General features: G+C 35.4%; 2 protein-coding genes across 11 annotated transcripts; one reads left to right on the top strand and one right to left on the bottom strand.

Moving 5' to 3' along the window:
• Positions 1 to 793: 793 nt before the first annotated feature.
• Positions 794 to 9,065, top strand: LOC113777579. Its single transcript, XM_027322711.1, has 14 exons — positions 794 to 1,139; positions 2,970 to 3,035; positions 3,147 to 3,195; positions 3,747 to 3,886; positions 4,085 to 4,186; positions 4,957 to 5,031; positions 5,118 to 5,227; positions 5,356 to 5,437; positions 6,456 to 6,548; positions 7,032 to 7,096; positions 7,247 to 7,259; positions 7,336 to 7,416; positions 8,028 to 8,136; positions 8,220 to 9,065. The coding sequence occupies exons 1-14, from the start codon at positions 1,008 to 1,010 to the stop codon at positions 8,360 to 8,362; spliced, it is 1,260 nt and encodes a 419-aa protein (XP_027178512.1). The 5' UTR covers positions 794 to 1,007; the 3' UTR covers positions 8,363 to 9,065.
• A 3,777-nt stretch (positions 9,066 to 12,842) lies between these two features.
• On the bottom strand, positions 12,843 to 15,712 carry LOC113777580 (F-box protein FBW2-like). Of its 10 annotated transcripts, none has more exons than XM_027322716.1 (5): positions 15,343 to 15,676; positions 15,127 to 15,206; positions 14,917 to 15,042; positions 14,416 to 14,742; positions 12,843 to 13,720 (listed from the first exon to the last, which is right to left on the bottom strand). In XM_027322716.1, exons 3-5 carry the CDS (start codon positions 14,928 to 14,930, stop codon positions 13,072 to 13,074), a joined length of 990 nt encoding a protein of 329 aa, XP_027178517.1. In that variant the 5' UTR covers positions 14,931 to 15,042; positions 15,127 to 15,206; positions 15,343 to 15,676; the 3' UTR covers positions 12,843 to 13,071. The 10 variants fall into 10 exon arrangements, with proteins under 10 accessions (XP_027178517.1, XP_027178515.1, XP_027178520.1 ...); XM_027322714.1 differs by having other exon boundaries at positions 15,170 to 15,206; XM_027322719.1 differs by having other exon boundaries at positions 15,170 to 15,206; positions 15,404 to 15,676.
• Positions 15,713 to 21,955: the final 6,243 nt, after the last annotated feature.

Below are 21,955 nucleotides of genomic sequence, written 5' to 3'. Positions count from 1 at the left end.
TTTTTGTACGGTATTTTAAAGGCCCGCTTTTTCAGTTAAGTGATCTTTTTAATCATAAAAATAATTGGATGACTAAACCCATGTTATTTTGAATAATTTAGTGATTATTTTGATCATTTACTTTGTTTGGAATAGGGGTGTTTCACGAATCGAGCTGCTCGCAATCGAATACAAGCTCGACTCGAGCTCGTCAATATCGAGCTCGAGCTAATTAAGTCGATCTCAAACTCGAGCTCGAGTTCAAAAACATTAAGTTCGTTGGCTCGCGAGCTCAATTATATATATATATATATATTTTTTTATTTTTTATTTTAATAGTAAAATTATATATATATCCTTAATATTTTATTATTTGTTAAAAAATTATTATTTTATTCATTTTTAAAAATAAATAATTATTTTTTATTTTTTAAAAATAAAATAATAATAATATTTTTTTATTTTTTAAGTTCGAATTTGATATTTTGAATTCGTCGAGCTCGAGTTCGAGTTCGAGCTTCACAAAATTAACTCGAGCTCGGCTCGATTAGCCAAAGTTCAACTCGAGCTCGGCTCGTTTGCACCCCTAGTTTGAAATAATTTTGTTATAAAAATACACTCGGTGTTTTTAAAAAAAAAAAAATACTACTTTAAATAATTTAATGATCATTTTGACCATTTATTCTATTTGAAATAATTTTGCTATCCAAATACATTCGATGTCTTTCCTTTTTTTTTTTTTTTTTTTTTATAAAAAAGATGTGTAAGCGGCTTCACTTCCCATCACGATCCCGAGTTAGGGCATTGCTTGCGATTGGGATTTGATTGCCTACGAAGATAAGTCTTTATACCTGAGATACCTTTTACGAGGGAATGTCCGTCCTCACGATCCAACATGTGTTAGTGTAGACTGAAGATTTTGAAAAACAATTCAAGGGAGTCACTTTGTCGCTGAAAAAACACGAGAAAGGAGGAGATACATTCTGTGATACAGTCTGAGTCATAGTAGTTGGTGTTGCATAGAAGGAATGGAAGGGCTAAGGGAGCTGGAAAGGGTGCAGAGAATTATAGAGCTGATGGAATCCCATGGCATCTTGAACCCCAACAACAACATTAATCCTGACTCCAATCGTTTCCTTGCAAATTTCACCCACTTCTTGGTAAATTTTTGCCTTAGCTTTCCCCCAGTTGTCGTCATTCTTAGATTTTCTGTTCTCCCATTTCGTCTACACTCTCTACATTGAGACTCTTGCATGTGCTGTCTAGTGAATTCGGTCCCAACAGGGTACCCCAAATTGTTGAAATAAATTTGTTAATTTTGGTCTTGAAGTTCTCGAAATTAAAAAAAGGAATAAGTAAACATAATCCCTTGGTAATCTTGTATCTTGTTTGCATGCCTAGCTGATAGCTTTAGTGTCTCCCTCTAGTTAGAGCGAAGACGATGCAGAAAATTAGTGATGATAGGCTTATGGGCTTGTAGGTTTGTTAAATGAGCAAAGCCTGGGTACGATGCTATTGGAGTTGCGCTTGTGGCGCCTTCTTCTTGGATTAGACGAATTCCTGTTGTTGTTCATGTAAAAGCCGTAAAGATCAGAACTTTTTTGGTTCCTGTTTAAGGGAAAAGGTTATTGGTTAGAGCTTGTTTTTAAGTTCAGTTTTTTGTAAGATTTTTCTGGAAGTGGATCAGCCTAACTGCACTAGGTAATGGCCATTCGCAACGTGTACTGTGACTTACTAGGAGGATGGGCAAGCTCTTGCATGGAGTATATGAATTGTTGTATGATGGCTTGATTGTGAGTCATATTGTACTTTTTTTTTTTTGTCGAAACGATAGGATTATATTGATTGGAAAATAAATATATACAGGCGAGACTTGCTCGATGCTTTACAATGTGCATTTAGCACAATAGATTGGGGTTAACCCATTCTACATCAAAATAATTGCTCAACGCTTGAGCGCTAAACAAACAACTTAGATCATTCCTTTTATATTTCCCTATGCCAAAAGAGCATTTGTAGAACATCTTGCTTAGCTCGCGGATGTCCTCTATCAGGGTAGCTAGCCACATGCTTACTGTTTTTGTTCCCTGTATTTGCTGCAAAAGGTCTGTATTAGGAACTCCAATACATACCAGCCTCCAACCTTGTTCTGCTGCTTTGATCAAAGCCCATTTAACACCTTCCGCTTCGTGTTGGACTTGGTTTGAGCTTTCCCTTTCTCTCATTTTCCATCCCATCACATCCTGCCCTCTACAGTCAGCTGCAACAATACCATACCCAATGGACTTTGATGCCTTGTTCCACTTAGTTGCTATTCTTAACTGCATTCCTTCTGTTCTATTGACTGGGGTTTGGCTAGCTTCTTGTTCCTTCCTGTGGAGTGGAGCTGTTATTGCTTCACTGCTACAGCTCCTAGCCTTCTTGGTCCGTTCATTGAACTCCATCCATGCGTTCCAGGCTTTGCTGATCACTTGTGCTGGCTCATGTGTTTTGTTGTTGAACTCTTTATCATTCCTGCTTTTCCAGATATGCCAAAGAATATAAGCTGTAAGAGATATATGGTCTATCCCCTGATCTCTCTGAATTGCTTCAGATAATGCAGCCCACCACCTGTTGAAATTCCCAGTCAGCTCCTGAATCCCATCCCATTGTACTGGTGCAGCTTTCCAGATCTCCTTTGCTTTCTTGCACTTCAGTAGTAGATGTTCCAATGTTTCTAGTTCCTCCCCACAGCCTGAGTCATATTGTACTGGATGTGGTAAATATGCTGAAATGGGTGGTTATGAGTCTATAAAAGTTATTTCCTGATCAACGTGAAATCTTTGCCGTTAACCAAGTCCGAATGAACCAGATAATATTAACCAACAATTTCTCTCATTAAAGTTTGCGTGTCATTTTTCTCTTATTTTCCATGCATTAAAAAGTCTCAATTTGTTTCACCTGTTTGTTTCATTGTTCTCCCCTTGTGACCTTGAATCAATTTGGTGAAGGTTCAAACTTGCAGCGAGCTTGACATGGAAATCAAGTGCCAACTGATTTCAGAGTATATGACAAAGGTTACTTTTTTGTGTTGTATGATAACTTGCCTAAGCTTCTTTGGGTGATCTAAGGTTAGAGTAAATGGGATGCAAGAACTCTGCTTATGCTTGTGATTATCCTTCTGACAGATTTCAACTTTATTTCTGGAGGAAGCACTGCAATGTATTGGGGAAGAAGGTAAAGTTTTCCAGTTCTACTCTTTAACATTTTTTGTTTGTAGGCCATCTTCTTATGGATTGTGCCCTCAGCTTCATTACACAATGGAGCTGAGTTTAGGCCATAAATGACCTAAATGAATCTGAAAAAGATCGTATGTATTGATTGTCTGAAACTTCTGCAAAATGTCACTTTAAATAAAAAAAATAACTTGGTCAATTTTGTCCTTTTCAGATGATGAAATTTGCCATTGAAAGGGGCAATGAGTTTGACAATGTATTCAGGTCTTATTGTTTGATGGAATAGACTTGATTCTCATTCTGCTTTTAATGGAAAGATAAACATACATACAAGTTTGGTAGACATTCTCATTTCATAGACAAAATAAAGCTGTGCAAACAGCATGAAAACCATTTACTTCCAAGTAGCAAATTTGTGACTCAACGTAAGTGGCCTATTTTACCATTATGAGACCTGAGCTAAACTACTTCTTGGAAGGGATATAGGGTATATCTTGCGGGTTTATTAATTCTTCCTGCAAATTACTTAGCTGACTATGTCTTAATTTGTAGGTAATGAACATATTGGAAATGCTGTGCCAGTACAGTGTGATGATGAGCAAAATGTTGATCCATCACAAGACAACTTCCTAGATACTGCTGCAATTGGGCTGGACTCCATGCTTCGAGCAAATTCTACATTGGAAGATTTTGTAAGCAATATTGTTCTTTGTTATAACCAAACCATACAATCTTTAGCAAAAGTCCTTTTTTAGTGCAGAAGGGATTAAAATTTATTCAGGCTGTTTTTACTTTATGCCATATATGAGGATATGCTTGTTCTCGCAATGGCAAGACTTTTCCTTAAGGATTGTCCTCAACATTGTTGGACTGATGGTAACGATGAACAGTGTAGGTCATATTTTATGTTTCATAAGATGGATGTTCACCAGCCGCAGTTAATATTCAAATACTTACCAATACTTTCATTTACAGAGAGTTACATTTATCAGGTAACAGAGCAACAAAATGCAACTCTCTCTCTCTCTCTCTCTCTATTTTCCCTTACTATTTCTGGCTTATATTCTGCATTTTGGTGTGTACATTAACTTGGGACTCCATACATTGTTGGTCCATTTACCTGTACAATAGCTGCTCACTGACTTGCTCATATGTCCTAAATAAAATGTCAAGCTTCCTTACATAGTCCTCTACCCTTTTTCAGAATGGAATACGATAATATCAACATATCATTATGACATGAAAAAAATTGCATTACTTTTTCCAGTAAATGTGAATGTGCCTACTGCTTGGTACCTATAAATGTGAAAAGTTGTGACAGCAATTGTTCCAATTTTTAGCTACTATGAGTAATGTGTCAATTATGTACCTGAATAGCATAGTGAAAGCCAACATTAACTTTAAAGTATGGGAAAGAACTCTTCTATAGGGATGATAATCAGCACATAGGTCTAATCATGTGTTGTGTAAATCAGCAAGTCAAACTGGACTGAGCAAGTTCTACCTTAAGACATCATGCTAACTCTGATTACAAGGTTTTGGAGGATGCTTGATTTTCTTTTCTCAGATTTTGGGCTAGACAAAGTGGAAGGGTATGATAGCTGTAAACAGTTCTTTGGCTTGGTTCAGTTAAAGTCAAGTTTCAACATGCTGCACGATTACAATTAGTTTTCTCGACAAATAACTGATGCTGTTAAAAAGGATTTTAGTTCCATAATATGTTTCATTCTTGCTTCCTATGATCTTGATTTTGAATTTACAGTTGGATACTTTGAATGAGAAGCTACTTCAGTCACCAGCTTACGGAGTTCAGCTTGGGGAAATAGAATCCTATGTGGTAAAACCGCAATTTAGAAGATCTTTGTACCACGTTATTTTCAGGATTTAGGTTAAAAGCTTGATTTTCACTGTCCTTTGGTGCAGGGTTGCCAAACAGAGGGAAGAAGGGCAATCAGATCCTTGAAGATGTTGGAAGCTGACCCATTTAAACCACTTCTTATCCTACTTGAGCATCAAGGCCTTCTCACGGAGCGGTCTATAGCTATTTCTGTTATGATTTTTGTAGTTTCCTTTATGTTCCCTCTCCTCCATGTGGGTTCTTAAAGAGTATTCTAAAGGTTTTTAGAATCGTAAAGGTTATATTGCCCCCTCCTTTTTTCAGGATAAGAGAAGAGCTTTGGTCTGGGGTAGAGTACTGGAGTCTTGAAAGAAAACTATGTTGTCATCCCTTGAGTGGAAGTGAGGTAAATTTAACAAGTACATTCTATATTTTGACAAATAAAGTTTTGAGACATTTTCCTTTCCTTGTTTGACTAAACCGGTGGCATCAGATTCTATATAGTGCAGATATCTGTTTAATACATGCATAAATTGGTAATCTATTGTATCTGATTTCTTTAATTTGAGTAATAAAGTTCTGCACTTGTGGAGATTTATTGCTATTTCTAGCATCATAAGTAGAGAAACTGGCCCCATGTATTGCAGCGTTTGTGGGAAAAGATTGATGGAACGAAAAGAGTATTTCAGGGAGATGTAAGAAAATATATTTATTAAAAAAGCAGAGAAAAATTTAAGAAGTGTTTGATGGGAAACTTCAATTTAGTTATTAATTTATTAAAATACCCCTTGGAAAGGCCCTTTACTTTAAGGGAGATGTAGAAAGAATATCAGTTGAAAACTATAATCCTAAAAGAGAAGCTAGGGGCAGAAAACTATACTTGCATGCCAAATAATGATTTCTTCATGGCGCAGATAAACATCAAATGGAGCTTATAATTCTAGCTACCAATACACTTTCTGGTCTTTGGCAGCCTGTCATCATTATTTTGGCCCCAAAGACATAGATACTTAATGAAAGCAACTTTGTTAATAAGGCTTCCAGTTTGTTCTGATTTACAAGCTCAGTTCCTAAAACCTAATACCCACACCAACTCCCCCCCCCCCCCCCCCCCCAAAAAAAAAAAAATCTGCTATTAAAATATTACCATGAAAGTGCATGATATTTAATCCATTTTGGCTGCATAAAAGTCAAATGGTTATCTGCAAAGTTGTTATATAAACCAAATATTTAGGAAGAGTATCCTGACTTGGATAAGATGAATTCCAGTTTTGGACTCAGGGAATACTATCTTGCTACTTATTCTATTCTTGGAACATTTTCTTCTCTTAATATATTACAGCAAGATATATAATATCAGTATAGCCTATTATCATCAACATTCATCTTTATTATATTTATAAAACATACTCTGCACTGTGCAGAGTAGTGTAGGAGATGTGATGAGGGCTATTCATCTGAAATCCTTTGATTATCGGGTACTTAATCTGCTGCTGTATCAATTGCGGGGTGAAAAGGTACATTCCTGATTGGTATTTGGAAACTATCTTTGAACTTCCAATTCTATTCTGGCCAAAACATTATTTTACGTGAATGTCCTTTCCATTTCAAGCTAGTTTATTAAGTCACCAGTTTATGAAATTTAGGCCATCTTTATCTTTGATGATATGGTTACACGTGTCACTCAAATACCTACAGTTGCTTATCTTGCTTTCAATTTCTGTGACTGGCCTTTTTTATTGTTTCTTTATCTCCTATCTTTTGATTGGAATAAATGCTGTTTATGGTAAAGATGATGAGGGACTCCCCTTGAATGATTAATTTACTCAAACTATCAATTGTTTCTTCAGGAACTGTTGTAGGATGAGTCATCCACCTTTCAACTTCGTTGAAAGGATATGGAAAGGATTATGAATCAAATGCTTGTGGCAATGTAATACTATTGCTGCTTTACGTTGTATTTTTCACTCTGGTCTGCTTTCTTTGAAGCTGTTATGAAGGTGAATGAATTGCATATGGAATTCCTATCAATATCAGAGTTCTTGGTTGAGCTATCCGATGATCTGTGAGTAGTTTTCATGTCAATCTTAATGTTTTGTGTATAAAAAGAAATGTATTGTATTGTTATTGGCAAGATATAACTTTCCATTTTTGATGCATGGGAAGAAGCATGTACCATGTGGTATCATTAATGGATGACAATGTGATGCTGTAGGTTTGACTATGAGGTAAATCATTTTTCTGTTGTTTTTTTCCTCTTATGCCGATTATCCTGAATATTAAAGATTGTTTTTCACTTGGTAGGATGATGTGTTGGAGAATAATTTCAATATATTGCGCATGTTTGTCAGAATATATGGAGCTTCCAGGGCACCAACCATGCTGGTGAGTAACGGTCATTATAATAAGAATACTTCCGTAAGCTCCGTGTAAGCTTATTGGAACCCTAGATTTGTGCTTGGGCTTGTAATGCCAAATATAGTTTTGAGCCATCCAATGGCATTATTAATTTTGTGTGGGTGCACGGAGAGTATTTTTCTGTTTTTGTTTTGGACTAGGAAAAGGGGACTAAACAGTGTCGTTACCCTTAGATCACGTTGGGGTATTTCCTTTCTGACCAATAGGCTATGGGATTAGCTAAAGTTTCCCATTATGAATTTATTCATTGAGAGTTAGTTATATACTGATGTGTCCATATATGTAGGACTTTTCTATTCTACCATGTATTCGCAACATAATGTTAGTATTTAACAAGGAAAGGAGAGTGAACAGACAATCCGGTGAAGTTCTTAATCCAACTTTTCGTGCTTGGTTGTTATGCCATGAAAGGGAAAATAAATGGCTGTCCTCATTTGTAGTCAGAGCATTCCCTATGTTAATTGTGTCAGTCCAACTTAGTGGCAAATCTTGCAACCACAGTTTTTGCGTCATATTTATTGCTAAGCTATCAATACATGAATTTTGTTTAGAGTCATCTTCTTGTTCTTTTTCCACAGGCAAAACGTATCACCGAAACTGAGGAGAAGTATGAGAACATGTTGAAATCTTTGGATCCTGAATTGGCCATGAATTATCAGAAAAGGTGTGAAGAAGCTACAAAAGAAGGTAAACTTCTGGTAAAATGAAATTTGTTTTGTACCAAGATCCATGCATTATTTGTCCTATTGCCTTGGGCTCTTCTCTTTTAGGTGGGAAGATATCGGGTCCTTCTCTTGGGACATGGAATATTCCAACCATAATTGAAGACGAGGATTCTTATCGATGCAAAATCTTGAATGTTAAGCCAACAACTGTAGTTCAGGCAGATGTTGACAAGTGCTATAGTTCATAATCTCAATCTAATGAGTCTGCCTAAATTGTGTAAAATTGATCCGGGACTAGTTACACTTACTGTAGACTGACTTGGACACAGAAATGGTTCTTGGTAGTTTCCCAGATTTTAACCTAGAAGTGTTTATGTTTTCCTGCTGAGGAATATTGGGATTTGGGGGACTTGGATGGCTGCCTTTGTATTCTTTTTCCAAACGTTTCCATCACTTGCTGTTTTGTGGGTGATGAAGGATTATGGGATAAAGGATTCTTGGACTTGGTAACTATGGAATTATCAGTTGATTATCCGGATGGAGTTTTGGTCCAGATTTGCATCCCCATTGGATATTCAAAGAGAAACAGTGAAATATGTTTTCAGAACGATCATGAGCTTCTATGGTATGACACTGAACAAACGATTGTCCAAAATGGGCAGTTTGGATGGTGACCCATTTATGATGACTGGATGTCAATGCCTTGCCAGCCTCGTTCAGCCAAGCAAAGGAGTCGAGCGCAATCCTCGATTTTGGGAAGGAACTGATAAAGAAAACCTCCCAAGATCCCGCAGAATCGCTTACTATGGAAGTAAAGAAAAGAGGAAGAATTTCACAATCACGGCTTGCTATCAAAATGTGCTAGCTAGCAAATTATCTGTATAACTGCATTGGAATGTTTTTGGCAGTGGTTTGTTTCCTTGTTTTCGTGCTAAGCTTTTACAATTCAACTATATGTTTTGTGCTCAGATGAAGTAATCAACTTCAGTAAAATTTAGAAGATTCTTCCTTTGACAAGAACAATTATAGCGTTCAATTCATCCCCTGTTCATATCAGAATAGAAATGGATACTTATACAAGGTACACCTAACGTGAAACAGCAAAAAGTATTGCTACTATAATTTTTATGCCACGTCCTGTTCATTGTATTACAGTATTATAACACTTCAGAGGGATAATTTCAGAAACCTCCCCTGAAGTTTTTGACAATTGGAGAGACCTCCCCTCAAGTTTATTCAATTACCCTTACCTATCTTGCTTTTACTGTTTATATAATAATATAGATACAAAAGGCTATTTTTTTTTTCTCAAAAATCCTAAACTACCCTTTTTGTACAAAAATAAAATAAAAATTATTTTGCCAATTATTTTATTCTATATTTCAACCAAACCCGCTATACTAACAAACTGGCCTAGCAAATAATCTAATTCCAAATTCTAGACCTAACCAATTCCATTATCATAGGCATGGATGGGATTAATCAAGTTTAAAAGAAGGAATGCATCATTATGACTATAGAGATCTTCAAGAAATTCATTTTGCCAAAAAATTAAAATTTTATTTACAACTAGTCACACCCCAAACTTCAAACCCAATGACCACATATTTTCAAGACAAAATGATCTTTTTAACCATCAAATCTCCAAACATGTTAACATCTTAAATACAAAGAAAAGACTCCATCTCTATAACGAAATCACAACCAACAATATATAAATGTACTTATTAACATCTTAAAAAGTTTTTTGAATGGATGATAGACAAATTAACAAATTTACCAATTTCAGCCCCTCTTCCTCTTTTGGGCAATGATTGCATTAATTGTTCCATTATTATTGTGTGTCTCTTCATCTCCTTTTAGTTTGACAATGAAATTGAATTTTACTTCAACCATCAAATCTAATCCCTCAACTAAACTTGTGATCTGGCAATTCTAAAGAAAAGAAAGGAGGAATAGGAATATATAGTAGAGTTTGAGGGATCACTTGTGGTATGATTTGTTGCAGTTATAGACAAGGGTTGATAGTAATTTGAGGGCGAGTTATAAGATAAAGGGGTTGATGGATGAGCACGAAGTGATAGTAAATGAGAGAAAATCATCGTTAATTGTAACTTGTAAATAGGATAACCGAAGAGATTAGGTTTCTTATTCTTTTTTTTTAATCTCATTTCATTATATTGTGAATTATTTATTAAGTGAAGGTCATTGTAATCATTTTATTGTGATAAGGGAGGTTAGTATAATTTGTAAAACTTGAGGGGAGCCGAGTGAAATTATCATAAACCTCAGGGGAGGTTTGTGAAATTATCCCTACTTCATATTTAAAGCCTCATCAACCTGACAGACGTAATTTTCTTCATCAAATAATTCTCATTTGACGGAAATGCCTAGATTATATGTCTATTTCATGGTAAACAAGTAGTTTATTGAACCCAGGATTCATTTTTATTTATTCATCATCAAGAAATGGCAACCGTTTATTGGCACGGAAAGGGTTGATTGAGTTTCTGGTTCTTTTTTTTTTTTTCTCTTTTGACCGAACACGATAGAATCTAATTTAGACCTACTCTTATTCTATGGTAGGGGAGGGGGTGACTCAAAGCCCAAGTAGAGCCTTAAGACTCTCTTGGGATAGTGGAAACAGCAAATGTAGTTGGTTGATTGAGTTTCTAGCTAGAGTAGTTGGTTGATTGAGTTTCTGGCTCAAGCTGGTATTGTTTTCAGTTGGGTACATTTGCTGTTTCCACTCTCTTTTTTCCGGAATCTTTTTTCCCCTGGGCTCATATTATGTGAGGCCAGTGATCATCATTTAACTAAAGTATATCCAGTGGCTTCTTCACATATTTCTTGATTTAAAAACTATAATGGATGGGGTCACAAGGGACTGAACCCTGCTCTTGATCATCCATGTTCTGCTATTTGGACTTATCCAAAAGGCATCTTTCAGCACCAGAATGACCAGGAGAGACCAAATGCATGCAACAAGCCTGTATAGTGATGCGGCTGTGAAGCCTGTGATATAATGAATCACAGGTTTCGAATCTTCTCCTACCATTTTGGCTTTTTGACATGGCCAACGCTGCAGGGAGCCACGTTCCTTATCTTTTCTTTGACTTGTAAGGTTCTATCGGCTGTTTGTACATGCAAGTTTATAAAGTTCCATGTAGATATGGACATACAAACTCTCTCTCTCTTCCTTTTGGGTCAAGTGACGTGGGTTCTTGAAGAGCTTAGAATGTAATCCATGGATTAGGTTAGTCGACTATCATCTACATTTGGTATAATTCTCATCACTTGTAGCCTCCAATATTCATGTGGTACCAGATGGGTACAAAATCAGTGGCAATACGAATATGTAGACAATTGAAAAAAATTTCTAGAAGATTTATAGTCTATTTGCAATTAGCGACCAAACTTGGTGCATCCATGTTGTCATGATGACTAAGTTAATGATATGCTTTTTCTGTCGCATGTAATCACCATCAGAGGTTGATGCGGTAAGTAGAATCATTAAGTTGAAATTTTAACCAGCTTGTCACTTCTAGAATAAGCTTGAGCTATTTGCCATTCAATCTTTTATAAGTCATGGTGATTCGGTCCCTTCCCCCACCCCACCCCCCATTTGGGCAAGGAGGGTGGTGGGTAGGGGTTCAAATTGAAATTGGATTTGGTAAGTGTCTAAGCTTGTTAGATCTGGCCTGCTTAGCTTTTTTTCTTTTGATAAAAGAAAGTTTGGATGAGCTCAACTTCGATTACCATTACGAGTCATGACATGTTTTCAAAATCATAGGTTATTTATGTAAGTTCTTATGGATGGTTCATCGACACGGCACTCAAATCGATAGCAGAATTTGAATACACGATCTTTTATGAGAAAGTATTATATTCTTATCAACTGAACCAACTTATATTGACCGGCTCTACTTACATGGGAAGGTTGTGCTGGGAACAATGGTTTTTGATGATGAGAATGTACTAAAGAATCAAGACCTGTGGCTTCTGAATAGAGAAAATTGAACATCTCTACCGTGTCTTCTTCTCCAACTCCTCCTACGCCTCCAAATCAGTGGACCACATTTAGTATATATCACATACCCGTAACCATATAGACATCCTCTTTTGATTTTGCAGTTTTCCCTTAAACAGATGCTTCTATTCAGAGTACCATCCAGTCTACATAATCCCGTGTTTTCTTTAATCTTGAGGGTCCATTCCACTCAAGTTTCATTTTTAAGCATCTCAGCATTGTAAAGCAATCAAATCACTATAAATCAATGAGATGTCTTTAGTGGGTATTTTTATTAATCACTTTGATTTGGTGCAAATCAAATGACTTTTGCCGAAAGAAACTCATACCTACTTTCAATAAATTCAAAGACGTCTAATCTTGCACAAGATATCTAATCTCTCACTCCAGAAGATTAAACATACTTTACAAGAAGTCAATGCTCAATATTTCATGATCCATTCACTTAAGGTCCACTGGCTTAGACAATCAGTGAGCATAGACATGACAGATTTCTTGCGGATTCAACATGCTGTCTATTCTTCTACGTGTAGCTATCTGGTTACATCCTTCCCCTTTCTTCTCAAGGAGTTTGGCAGGAAACTGTAAGTTGCAAAAACCAGTTTGTTAAGCAGCTTCACAAAATCGAGAAGCAAAAACCAGTTTGTTAAGCAGCTCAATAGTTCTTTATTTGCTGAACTCCAAGAAACTCAGAAAGAGGCCAAAAGTCAGGCAGAGAAGAGCCATTGTATTATTGCTGTGATAGAAAGTTTTTTTGTAGAAGAGCAGTATCATATGAAGCCAGCACGCATCTTATATTTACATCTTAAAGGAAGCAGAAAAACTTCATAGAAGCAGTAATACAAGCAGAAACTTTGGTACCATGACCTAGAAAAACAATCATAAAAACTCTACACGCGGTTAAGTATTAACTGACATATATCAACTTCAAGGAGATTGGGGCCAGTCATATCCAGCATCCATTGCCTCGACATCATCATAAAACCACATTTCAACGTCCTCGATTTGTTGCTCATCTCCCCAATAGCCATCACTTATTTCATCATAATCATCGCCCATACCAGCAACAAAATCCCAGGCTAAGTAGCCTGAAGAACCAGAGTAATCTGAGCAACTATCCCAACCATTCATATCATAATAATCTACAACATTGGGACCAACAAGCTTCAATCTTGGGAATTTCTTCACAAAGTTCTCATCAAGATTTACATTGAAACACCCTCGCACATCCAGTAGTTCAAGCTGTCTGCAGTTTGTAAGAATCTCAATCACACTGCTTGTGCTTACAAGCAGGTAAGCAATCTCAAGATGCTTGAGTTTGGGCATTGTAGATGCAATGGCAAGTGCTTCATCATCTTGGGAGAGTTTGTCAATCACCTCTAGTGGGTGCATTATTCGACGTAACCCTGTGAGAAATTTGCAGTTCTTTCCTATTGCTTCGAGTGCTTCTGCTCCTATCTTTATGCAGTAGCTCAAATCCAGAAAAGTTAAAGTCGAGAGCATCCCTGCAACTTGTTCCACTATTGAGTGGCTAATTTGACTTCTTGGCAATCGCAGCGTCTGTAAACATTTAGCACTTGCAACCACACAAAAAGAAATGTCAAGAGACCCTTCTACATCATAGTGCAACACAAAAAAGCTTTTTGAAAAAACTAAGAGTTAAGGGCTCTTGCCCAGTACTCAGATTTCAATTGTCAAAATACTACCTTGATTCTTCATATAAAGCTGCAGCTTTTTGTGAATTTTAACAACTATGGTCTGCCTTGGCTAAAAGGGAACAACATTAGGGGGAATAATGTGAGAGTAACAATTACACATCCACTAATGACGGCTTATCTCTGAGACTCCAAAACAACGAGTTATGACTTCATTACACATATCAATTGTTCAAGTATGTTCACCTTCTTGCAATTCAGTACCACTTGCAAATTGACACCCAGTGCTAGTTTTGAACTCTCTTAAAGGATTGAGAAACTAATATGGTCAAAAAGAAAAAGACAGAGCACAGACAAACATTTAAGCAGGACATTAGAATTCAGAATGTCTAACTACTAGAACCCATTTTGGAGATTCACATGCAGTCAACTATGTCTCAGCTCCAGAAGAACCAAAAGAAACTACAATACATTTTTGCTGGTGACTAAAATAAGTTGCACTCTGAAAATTTTTGCCTTCTGAATCAAGTGTGGAAACATGGTAAACTGGATGCCATTCAATGATGAACATTGTATTGCAAATGCAAGAATATAAATACAGTGATTGGTTACTCACTGGTTAGCGATATATGCAAAGCTCAGATCATTGGAGATGCCAGAAACACATAGTTTGCGAAACGAACCACAGCTTCTCGTGATGAGCAACTGCAGCATTTGATCGATGTTTTCAGGACTACAGTGCTGGCTCCATTCCTCAATGTCAATCTCTTGCCAACAATAAGGCCCCATAACTGCTTTCCTCCATGATTTGCAAACTCCAGGAACCACAGTAAGTATCTCCAGAAGGGAGAGATTTCTGAATATTAAACCAAGTGTATCAGGTATCAGTTCATCCCACGGTCGAAAATCACATCCCTCCTCCATTCTTTTCACAGTCAAACTACTGCACAACACAGCAAGGTAAAGGATTCCAATCTTTTAGTCCGACCTGAAAATCAAAAGTCTACATTTAGAGTCAATAAAAAAGCACCTAAATTCGGTTTACGCGACAAGTATTTACATGGTCTAGAACCCCAAATAAATCCAATTGAAGATCCATGTGGTCTTCTGGACTTACTCTATTTCACCCATTGATGCCCACAAGTGGCAAGATTCCAAGGAGCTTAGATTTGGGCAGGAAAAAGTATATGAATTCAGGAATCATGATGCATGTCACATGCAGAGCTTCTAATCATTAGCAAATCTGCAGATTAATTCCAAAAGGGAAAATTAGAATTGCAGATAGAAAGGTAAAAAAATATAAGAAACAGAACACAGAGTGACAGACATTAAAACCAGTACACAGGCGGCAAAAAAAGAAAAGCCACCACCTTTGCAGAAAGAACTCAGGACAACAGGCTAATAGTCCTGGAGAAAGATGATAAAAATTCAACACCGGATGACAATACAAACCATGTCAAGAACTAAATTTAACCAGAGAAGCTACTAAATTTAATCAATGCCTACATCGGCAATAACAAAATTTATGGAAATGGAAGAAAACCTCTGATTACACAAAGCAATGGAAATTGATTATTTTTCACATGGATTTTGTAGGAACTCACTGATACGAGGATCATTTTCATTGAGAGCAGCATGAAATGTTAGGCACTTAGGCCCTGAATGATACATTGGGAAAAACAAAAAAATAAATAAGGGGTTCGGCTAAAAAGAGCAGGAAACACATGCCAAAGTAGGATATGGATCTGTGAGGAGACCGCTTTATCCGCCTAAAATGCAGGGTGGTTTTATATCTTTACAAAGACTCTTCTTTTTCTTCCTCTGAATGTGAGAGAGAGAGAGAGAGAGACTAAAACAGAGCAAACAAGAAAATATGAAAAAACACTCGGATATTCTACCCTTAATAACTTCGTTTTAAAGAAAGTGAACAGTAAAAAAATGAGGCAATATCTACAGATTTCTTGATTTCCCTTCTGTTAAATGTTTGATGAGGGAGGCTGATTCTAGGCAAGTTTATTGCTTTTGTTGTGAAAATGGATGCTCTAGTATTTTACTAGCATAATTGCTATCAATGTTCTGGCCCTTGTGGACTCAAGAGTGGCATTTTTCCTTTTTCCTTTTTTTTTCCCTTGCACGTTTCTTTTTCGTCTCTTTCTTTGTCTTTTCAATCTCCTTTCCTGTTTTTAGCCATGAGTTTTGTCACATCAATTCCCTTGATGAGGAAAGATTTACAGGATCTTCCAGCTAAGAGCGGCAGTAAATGAAGAAGTGATTGCTAAGCAAAGAATCTCCGGTGACAGAATTTGCTACTGCTCCTGCTTCTGCTGTTAATTGTTAGCACGTTAGTACAAAGTTCTGTATCCCTTTCATTTGCTACATAGAAATCGCCTAGAATGAAAAAGTCTGTCGATTTGTCCATTTCATTCTTATTATGTTTAATACAGATTTTTTAAGTTGAAATAAAGGTCTTTCTCCTCCAAAGCTCATTCTAATTTTTTTATATAAAAAATGTAATCCAGTCATAAAATTCTAAGAAAAACTCTTTTTGACTTGAGAAAAAATAGCGACAATTTTATTACTTTTCTTTTTTTCTCCGTTATGTCTTGTTGTTACTTGTTAGCATCCAAGTACTTGGAATTTTGTTGTCATGTTGTTTGTAGATAATTGGTAACGTTTGACATTTGGATTAATTGCAATTTGTGTTTAGATTGAGATGGCAAAGAAGGCCTAACATAACACAACACAACACAACATCATTGTCTGTTTTCAATAATCTTTCATTGGAGGCAAGCTTGCAACCAAACATCCAAGTGAGCTGAGAATGCCAATTGATGGTTGTGTGACCAATTCATTTAGCTGTAATGATGTGGTTGAGTTCAATTGTCATTTCTCATAATTTGTAAGTAATGACAAACTTAAGGGGTCTCAACTGTGTAGGGTGAGCCTCAGCCTCACTGTATAGGGTTACAGTTAAAGGTGCCTCACTACCATGAGTTTCAGTTCAAATCCACTGTAAAGCTCCCACTGGTTTTTTTTTTTTTTTATTTTAATCCCATTTATGTGAGATTCATAATCACTAATTTTGGCCGGAGTAAGTGTAAAATTGTTTAGTTTTACCCCTTTTGCCAAATTTTACTTCAAGAGTAGAAAGGAAAAAATGTCACTTCAATTTGCTGTTTCCTTTTCTTTTTCCTCTTCTATTTCTTGTCTTGATAGGACTAGTACTATTTTTCTTGACAGAAACTGGACCACAAAATTTAGACGTTGTATCCACCAATCCAAAGTCATCAGTGTTTTGAAAACTAGGCATGTTTTACTACCAGTCTTCCACCACCAAGTCTTCTTCAATTTTTGAGATTTTGAGAAGCTAAAGAAATTTTTTGCACCTTGATGGTGGCTTCTGAAGTTGCACAGTTTAGATTGCCATTTTTTTTCTGAAATATTTTTATGTTTTCTGTGAACACATTTAGATTTTTCTGTAAAAACTCTAGAAAATAACAATTCAAACGGATAAAAAGGACAAATGCGTTAGAGCTTTTATCAATATCATTTGTGTCTCTAATAAAACAATCACATGCAAATTAATCAGTATTGTTATTCGATTAAACTTATGGAACAATTTATCAAGTGTAATATTTCGAGAAAAAAATGTAATATATTTCAAGAAAGGACTGTTTGAACAAAAGGTTGAGAGCCAAGCTAGAGGCTACTCCACCAAATTCATATCAAGAAATGTGTTATTTTCGCTCCAAATGCTGACATAGTTTTAGGCTCAAAATGTTGTTATTTGTCAAGAATTAATCTTAAATACACTGACAATATACGCGTTATCCTGCTTGGATGGATGTCATTTCTGATCAATTTGAATTTCAAATCTATATTTTATATATGTGGTATTCATTTAACCGTAATAATGTATACAAGATTTATTCATGGGTCAATAACGACAATATAACTATCACTTTCATATAATGTGGTCAGAGTCTAGTATTTCTATCAAATGATATATTTACGGTATCCTACCTACCTATCGTGCAAGAAAAACAGAAAATGTGCAAGTCTTAATTTGGTGTTATCTTTTTTCCTGAAATCTTTATTATTTAGAAGAAAGTGGAACATTTTCATTTATGAAAAGAAACAAATTAAAGGGATTATTGAACCTTTTACTGATATTACATTTATTTGCTAAGCGAGTTAAGAAAAGGTTACAATAACGCAAGACGACAATGGTATTTAGCAATTCAATTTGGGCCATTGATCTTCTGTTTTTGGGCTTGGAGTATACCGGTTTGGTTCTTCTCCGTCTCACATGTTTATAGTAAAATTTTCTATTCAACCCAATCCATTGATGATAATAGGACCAATCGTCTATAAGCTCCTCTTTATTATTATTATTATTAATTAGGGCAAATTTCCGTTTGGCCCTTGAACTTTTAGTTTAGGTAAAACTTAACCCTTCAACTATTACTAATCAGCTTTTAGCCCTCTAACTTGTAAAATAGGGAACCTGTGGTGCTTTTGGCTAGTTTATCCGATTTTACAACTAGAAAGACAAATCACGCGAATGGCAGTATATTTTATAGAAAGGTCTTTTTGTCTGCACAAAAACAAGCAAAAAATCAACGATGTATATCGTATCCCCAATCAACCCAAATCCCTAATAGATCTCAACACACGAATTGTAGAGGGAAGGAAGAGAAATGTTTGTCAAGAGCAAGCAAGAACACGCAAATATCATAGCCCTCCCCTTCCTATTTGTCTCTACGGTCAAGTCACAAAGATGATTATTTCGTGGACTGATAGAAACCCAAGGAGAAAGTACTGTTGAGAAATGCCAACTTTTCCTACAGATTTTATCAGATTGAGTTTGATATCAAAATAATTTAGTTATTAGAAAAATAAGAATATTTGTTAACCAAAGATCATGTTGGTTTGTTAACAAATATTTTAGCTAAGATTTGCTAGTAGAAGAATATTATATTTTGTTGAGATTTTTTGGATAATTGTTAGTTGGATATTTTGCTAGTTTGTTTTATGTAATCACTATAAATAGTGAGTTGATTAATATAGAACACAAGCTCATTTTCCATCTTTAATACAAGTCTCTTATAAGCTTTTTTTGCAACACTAAAGTGTTGTTTCTTATTTTATGCCCCAAAAAATCAACAAAGTGGTATCAAGAGCCTATATCTTAAGGACCTGAGTCTTTTTTTTTAGAGTGATGCATTGGTGAGGATCCTTTATAAGTTCAAAGCTATGACAGGAAAGAGCTTTTTGTCAAATGTTTCAATTTTTAGTGGTGAAACTTACCAATTTTGGGCCATAAAATTTTGGACTTATTTGGTATTCAATGATTTACAAGATATGGTGTAGACGAATTTTGTTTCACCAGCATTTAAAGAACTAATGGATATACAAATTAGAGACCACAAAGTTGCAGTTAGACAGAGATCCAAGGCCAGCATTCACATTTCAGTTTTTGATGCCATTTTCCCAAGGATAATGGCTAATGATTTGATTGAGAATAAATTGTTCTCAATTAAAATAAAAAGAAAAAGTTTCACTATGAATTGGTCAGATTTTGACAATTCTAAAGTGGAACATGATAATGAAATCAAGAATTCAGATCCTGAAAAAATTCAGGAGGAGATCATTGATAAGTCAGGAGGTATCAAATTGATTCCTGATATTTATCAAGATTATAATATTACTGTTTTTGAGTCTACAGATTTTGATGGTGATGACAAAATGAAGAACCATGCAAAATTTCATATTTCTGTATAGGTTCAAATATCGTCAAAGGATGTTCCACTTTAAACCTATGAGAAGGTTATTTGGAAACATTAAAAAAAAATCATCTTTTATTTGGAGTATGACATAAGAAGACAAAAGAAATGATTTGTTGCAAGACTAATATTTAGCTTGCATAAAAACCTAAAAGAAGAAGTTCATTGCAAGGCTAATCCTTAGTTGCAGAACCTTTTACAAAAGCCTTGTCCAAAACAAGGTTAAAAAATTTGAGAATACAATTGAAAATATGCAACAAAAGTGGCAAGGAGGAGTGTTGAGATATGCCAACCTTTCCTACAGATTTTATCAGATTGAGTTTGATATCAAAATAATTTAGTTATTAGAAAAATAAGGATATTTGTTAACCAAAGATCATGTTGGTTTGTTAACAAATATTTTAGTTAAGATTTGCTAGTAGAAGAAGATTATATTTTGTTGAGATTTTTAGGATAATTGTTAGTTGGATAATTTGCTAGTTTGTTTCATGTAATCACTATAAATAGTGAGTTGATGAATGTAGAACACAAACTCATTTTTCATCTTTAATACAAGTCTCTTATAAGTTTTTTTTGCAACACTAAGGTGTTGTTTCTTAGTTTATGCCCCAAAAAATCAACAAGTACACTATTTGCTCACAAGAAGTTGGTGGCTGTGGGTATTGGGTTTGGATCAACGAGAAGATGTACCGCCGTTCTATTGAGTTGATGCCCGGCCTTCTAAGGAGGATTAATGAAATAGAGAAGCAAAGAAAGGAATTTGAAGTTGTAGTATCAAGATTGGAGGCAAAAGTTGCTAAGTTGAAGGCAACAGTAAGAGAAATAGAGGAGGACCGGATTGAAGCATTCATTTTGCTGCCTAATTTGCCATTCCATTGTTGTTTCAATGTCAATGATACTCTCTTCCTCTTCTCTGTCAACAAAGATCCTCAAGAGAAGATGAAGAGGGGTAAGGAAAAAGGGTTAGTTTGAGAGCTTAGTTTAGTTGGGGTAGGGAAAGGAAAGATAATGTACTTTGTTCGATTTTTACTTGCTTCTGTGTGGACAAAAATACTCTTCTACAAAGCATATTGCCATTCAAGTGATTTGACTTTCCGATTGCAAAATTTGATAAATTAGTCAAAAAGGCAACGAGTTCCCTATTTTACAAGTTGGAGGGCTAAAAGTTGACTATTAATAGTTAGAGGGTTAAGTTTTACCTAAACTAAAAGTTCAAGGGCCAAACGGATAATTTGCCTGTATTATTATTGTTGTTGTTGTTAAATATTTTATACTATTTTTCTTACACCAGAAAAATTTTAAATTTTGAATAGAAATCTTTTATACTATTTGAAATTTGAATAGAGATTATGTATCATAAAGGTTGAGGTGCTAGTGTCAATAATTTTTTACACTGATAGTATAGGAAAGATCAACATTTTTTCCCTTCTTGTATTTCTTATATTCTTTTTTTTTTCTCTTTGAAGCATAATCTATTTTCTGAAAATAGAAACTATTTTTCTTCTTGTATTTTTTGATTGCACACATATTGGATGTGCATTGAGTACTAGCATATAATAAAGCGAGAGTAGGAATTTGATTTGGTGTAAACAATTTAGTGTCATTTTTTGTAATTCTAATTTTACCCTTAAAATTAACTATTAACCAGTAAACATGTATGACACTAAAACTTAACTCCTTAACTATTGATACACTGCAATTTCTTAAATTCCACAACTCCAAAATTATTTCTCCACGATTATAAACTCATCTTCACCTAGTTACACGTCAAACTAAACTGCTAAATATCACACAACTTCTAAAAATCTTCATATTTACAACTTCCAAATTCTCGCTCCATAAAAAATCTTTTGCCAAATACTATAACAAAGCACTTCTCCCGTTACCACACCATCATTGTGTCACCGGTTCTAAATTTCTTTGGTATGTTTTGTTTAGAGAAAGATCATTCATCAATCAATAATTCTTTTGTCTTTCATTTTCCTTTTCCTTTTAACGTGATATTTCTTTTGTCTTTCATTTTATTTTTCTTTTCATCAATCTATTTATCTGATTCGAACAACTAATATTTATTTTTGAACAGATTGCACATGCATCGAGTATAACTCAATAACTAATATATATAAGTTGTTAGCATTTAATTTATTTGAATAGTGGGATGAGGGCCCAAAGTCGTGACTCAGGAAGGGGACCAATTAGAATTTTGAAAATCCACGTGTGTTGAGTGGAAGCGCGGAAACATAATCTGGGAAAGGATGGAGAGTGGGAGTTGAAACTTGGAAGTCCAAATAGGTCGTAATGTATGGACCAGAATAGGTCCTGTAGACTGGGCAATAGAGTATCAGCACCGTCGGTATAGTACGTCTAAAA

This window comes from Coffea eugenioides, chromosome 7 (assembly GCF_003713205.1).
Source record: "Coffea eugenioides isolate CCC68of chromosome 7, Ceug_1.0, whole genome shotgun sequence".
NCBI lineage: Eukaryota > Viridiplantae > Streptophyta > Magnoliopsida > Gentianales > Rubiaceae > Coffea > Coffea eugenioides.
Note: the sequence above shows the minus strand (reverse complement) of the source record. Positions and strands in the feature narration are given on the sequence as shown.

Coding starts and splice junctions, on each gene's coding strand:
- LOC113777579 (XM_027322711.1), top strand. CDS start 1,008: ATGGAAGGGCTAAGGGAGCTGGAAAGGGTGCAGAGAATTATAGAGCTG. Junction 5,032..5,117: donor GGGAAATAGAATCCTATGTG/GTAAAACCGCAA, acceptor CCTTTGGTGCAG/GGTTGCCAAACAGAGGGAAG. Junction 6,549..7,031: donor ATCAATTGCGGGGTGAAAAG/GTACATTCCTGA, acceptor GCTGTTATGAAG/GTGAATGAATTGCATATGGA.
- LOC113777580 (XM_027322721.1), bottom strand. Junction 13,721..14,415: donor TTTGCATATATCGCTAACCA/GTGAGTAACCAA, acceptor TGTGGTTGCAAG/TGCTAAATGTTTACAGACGC.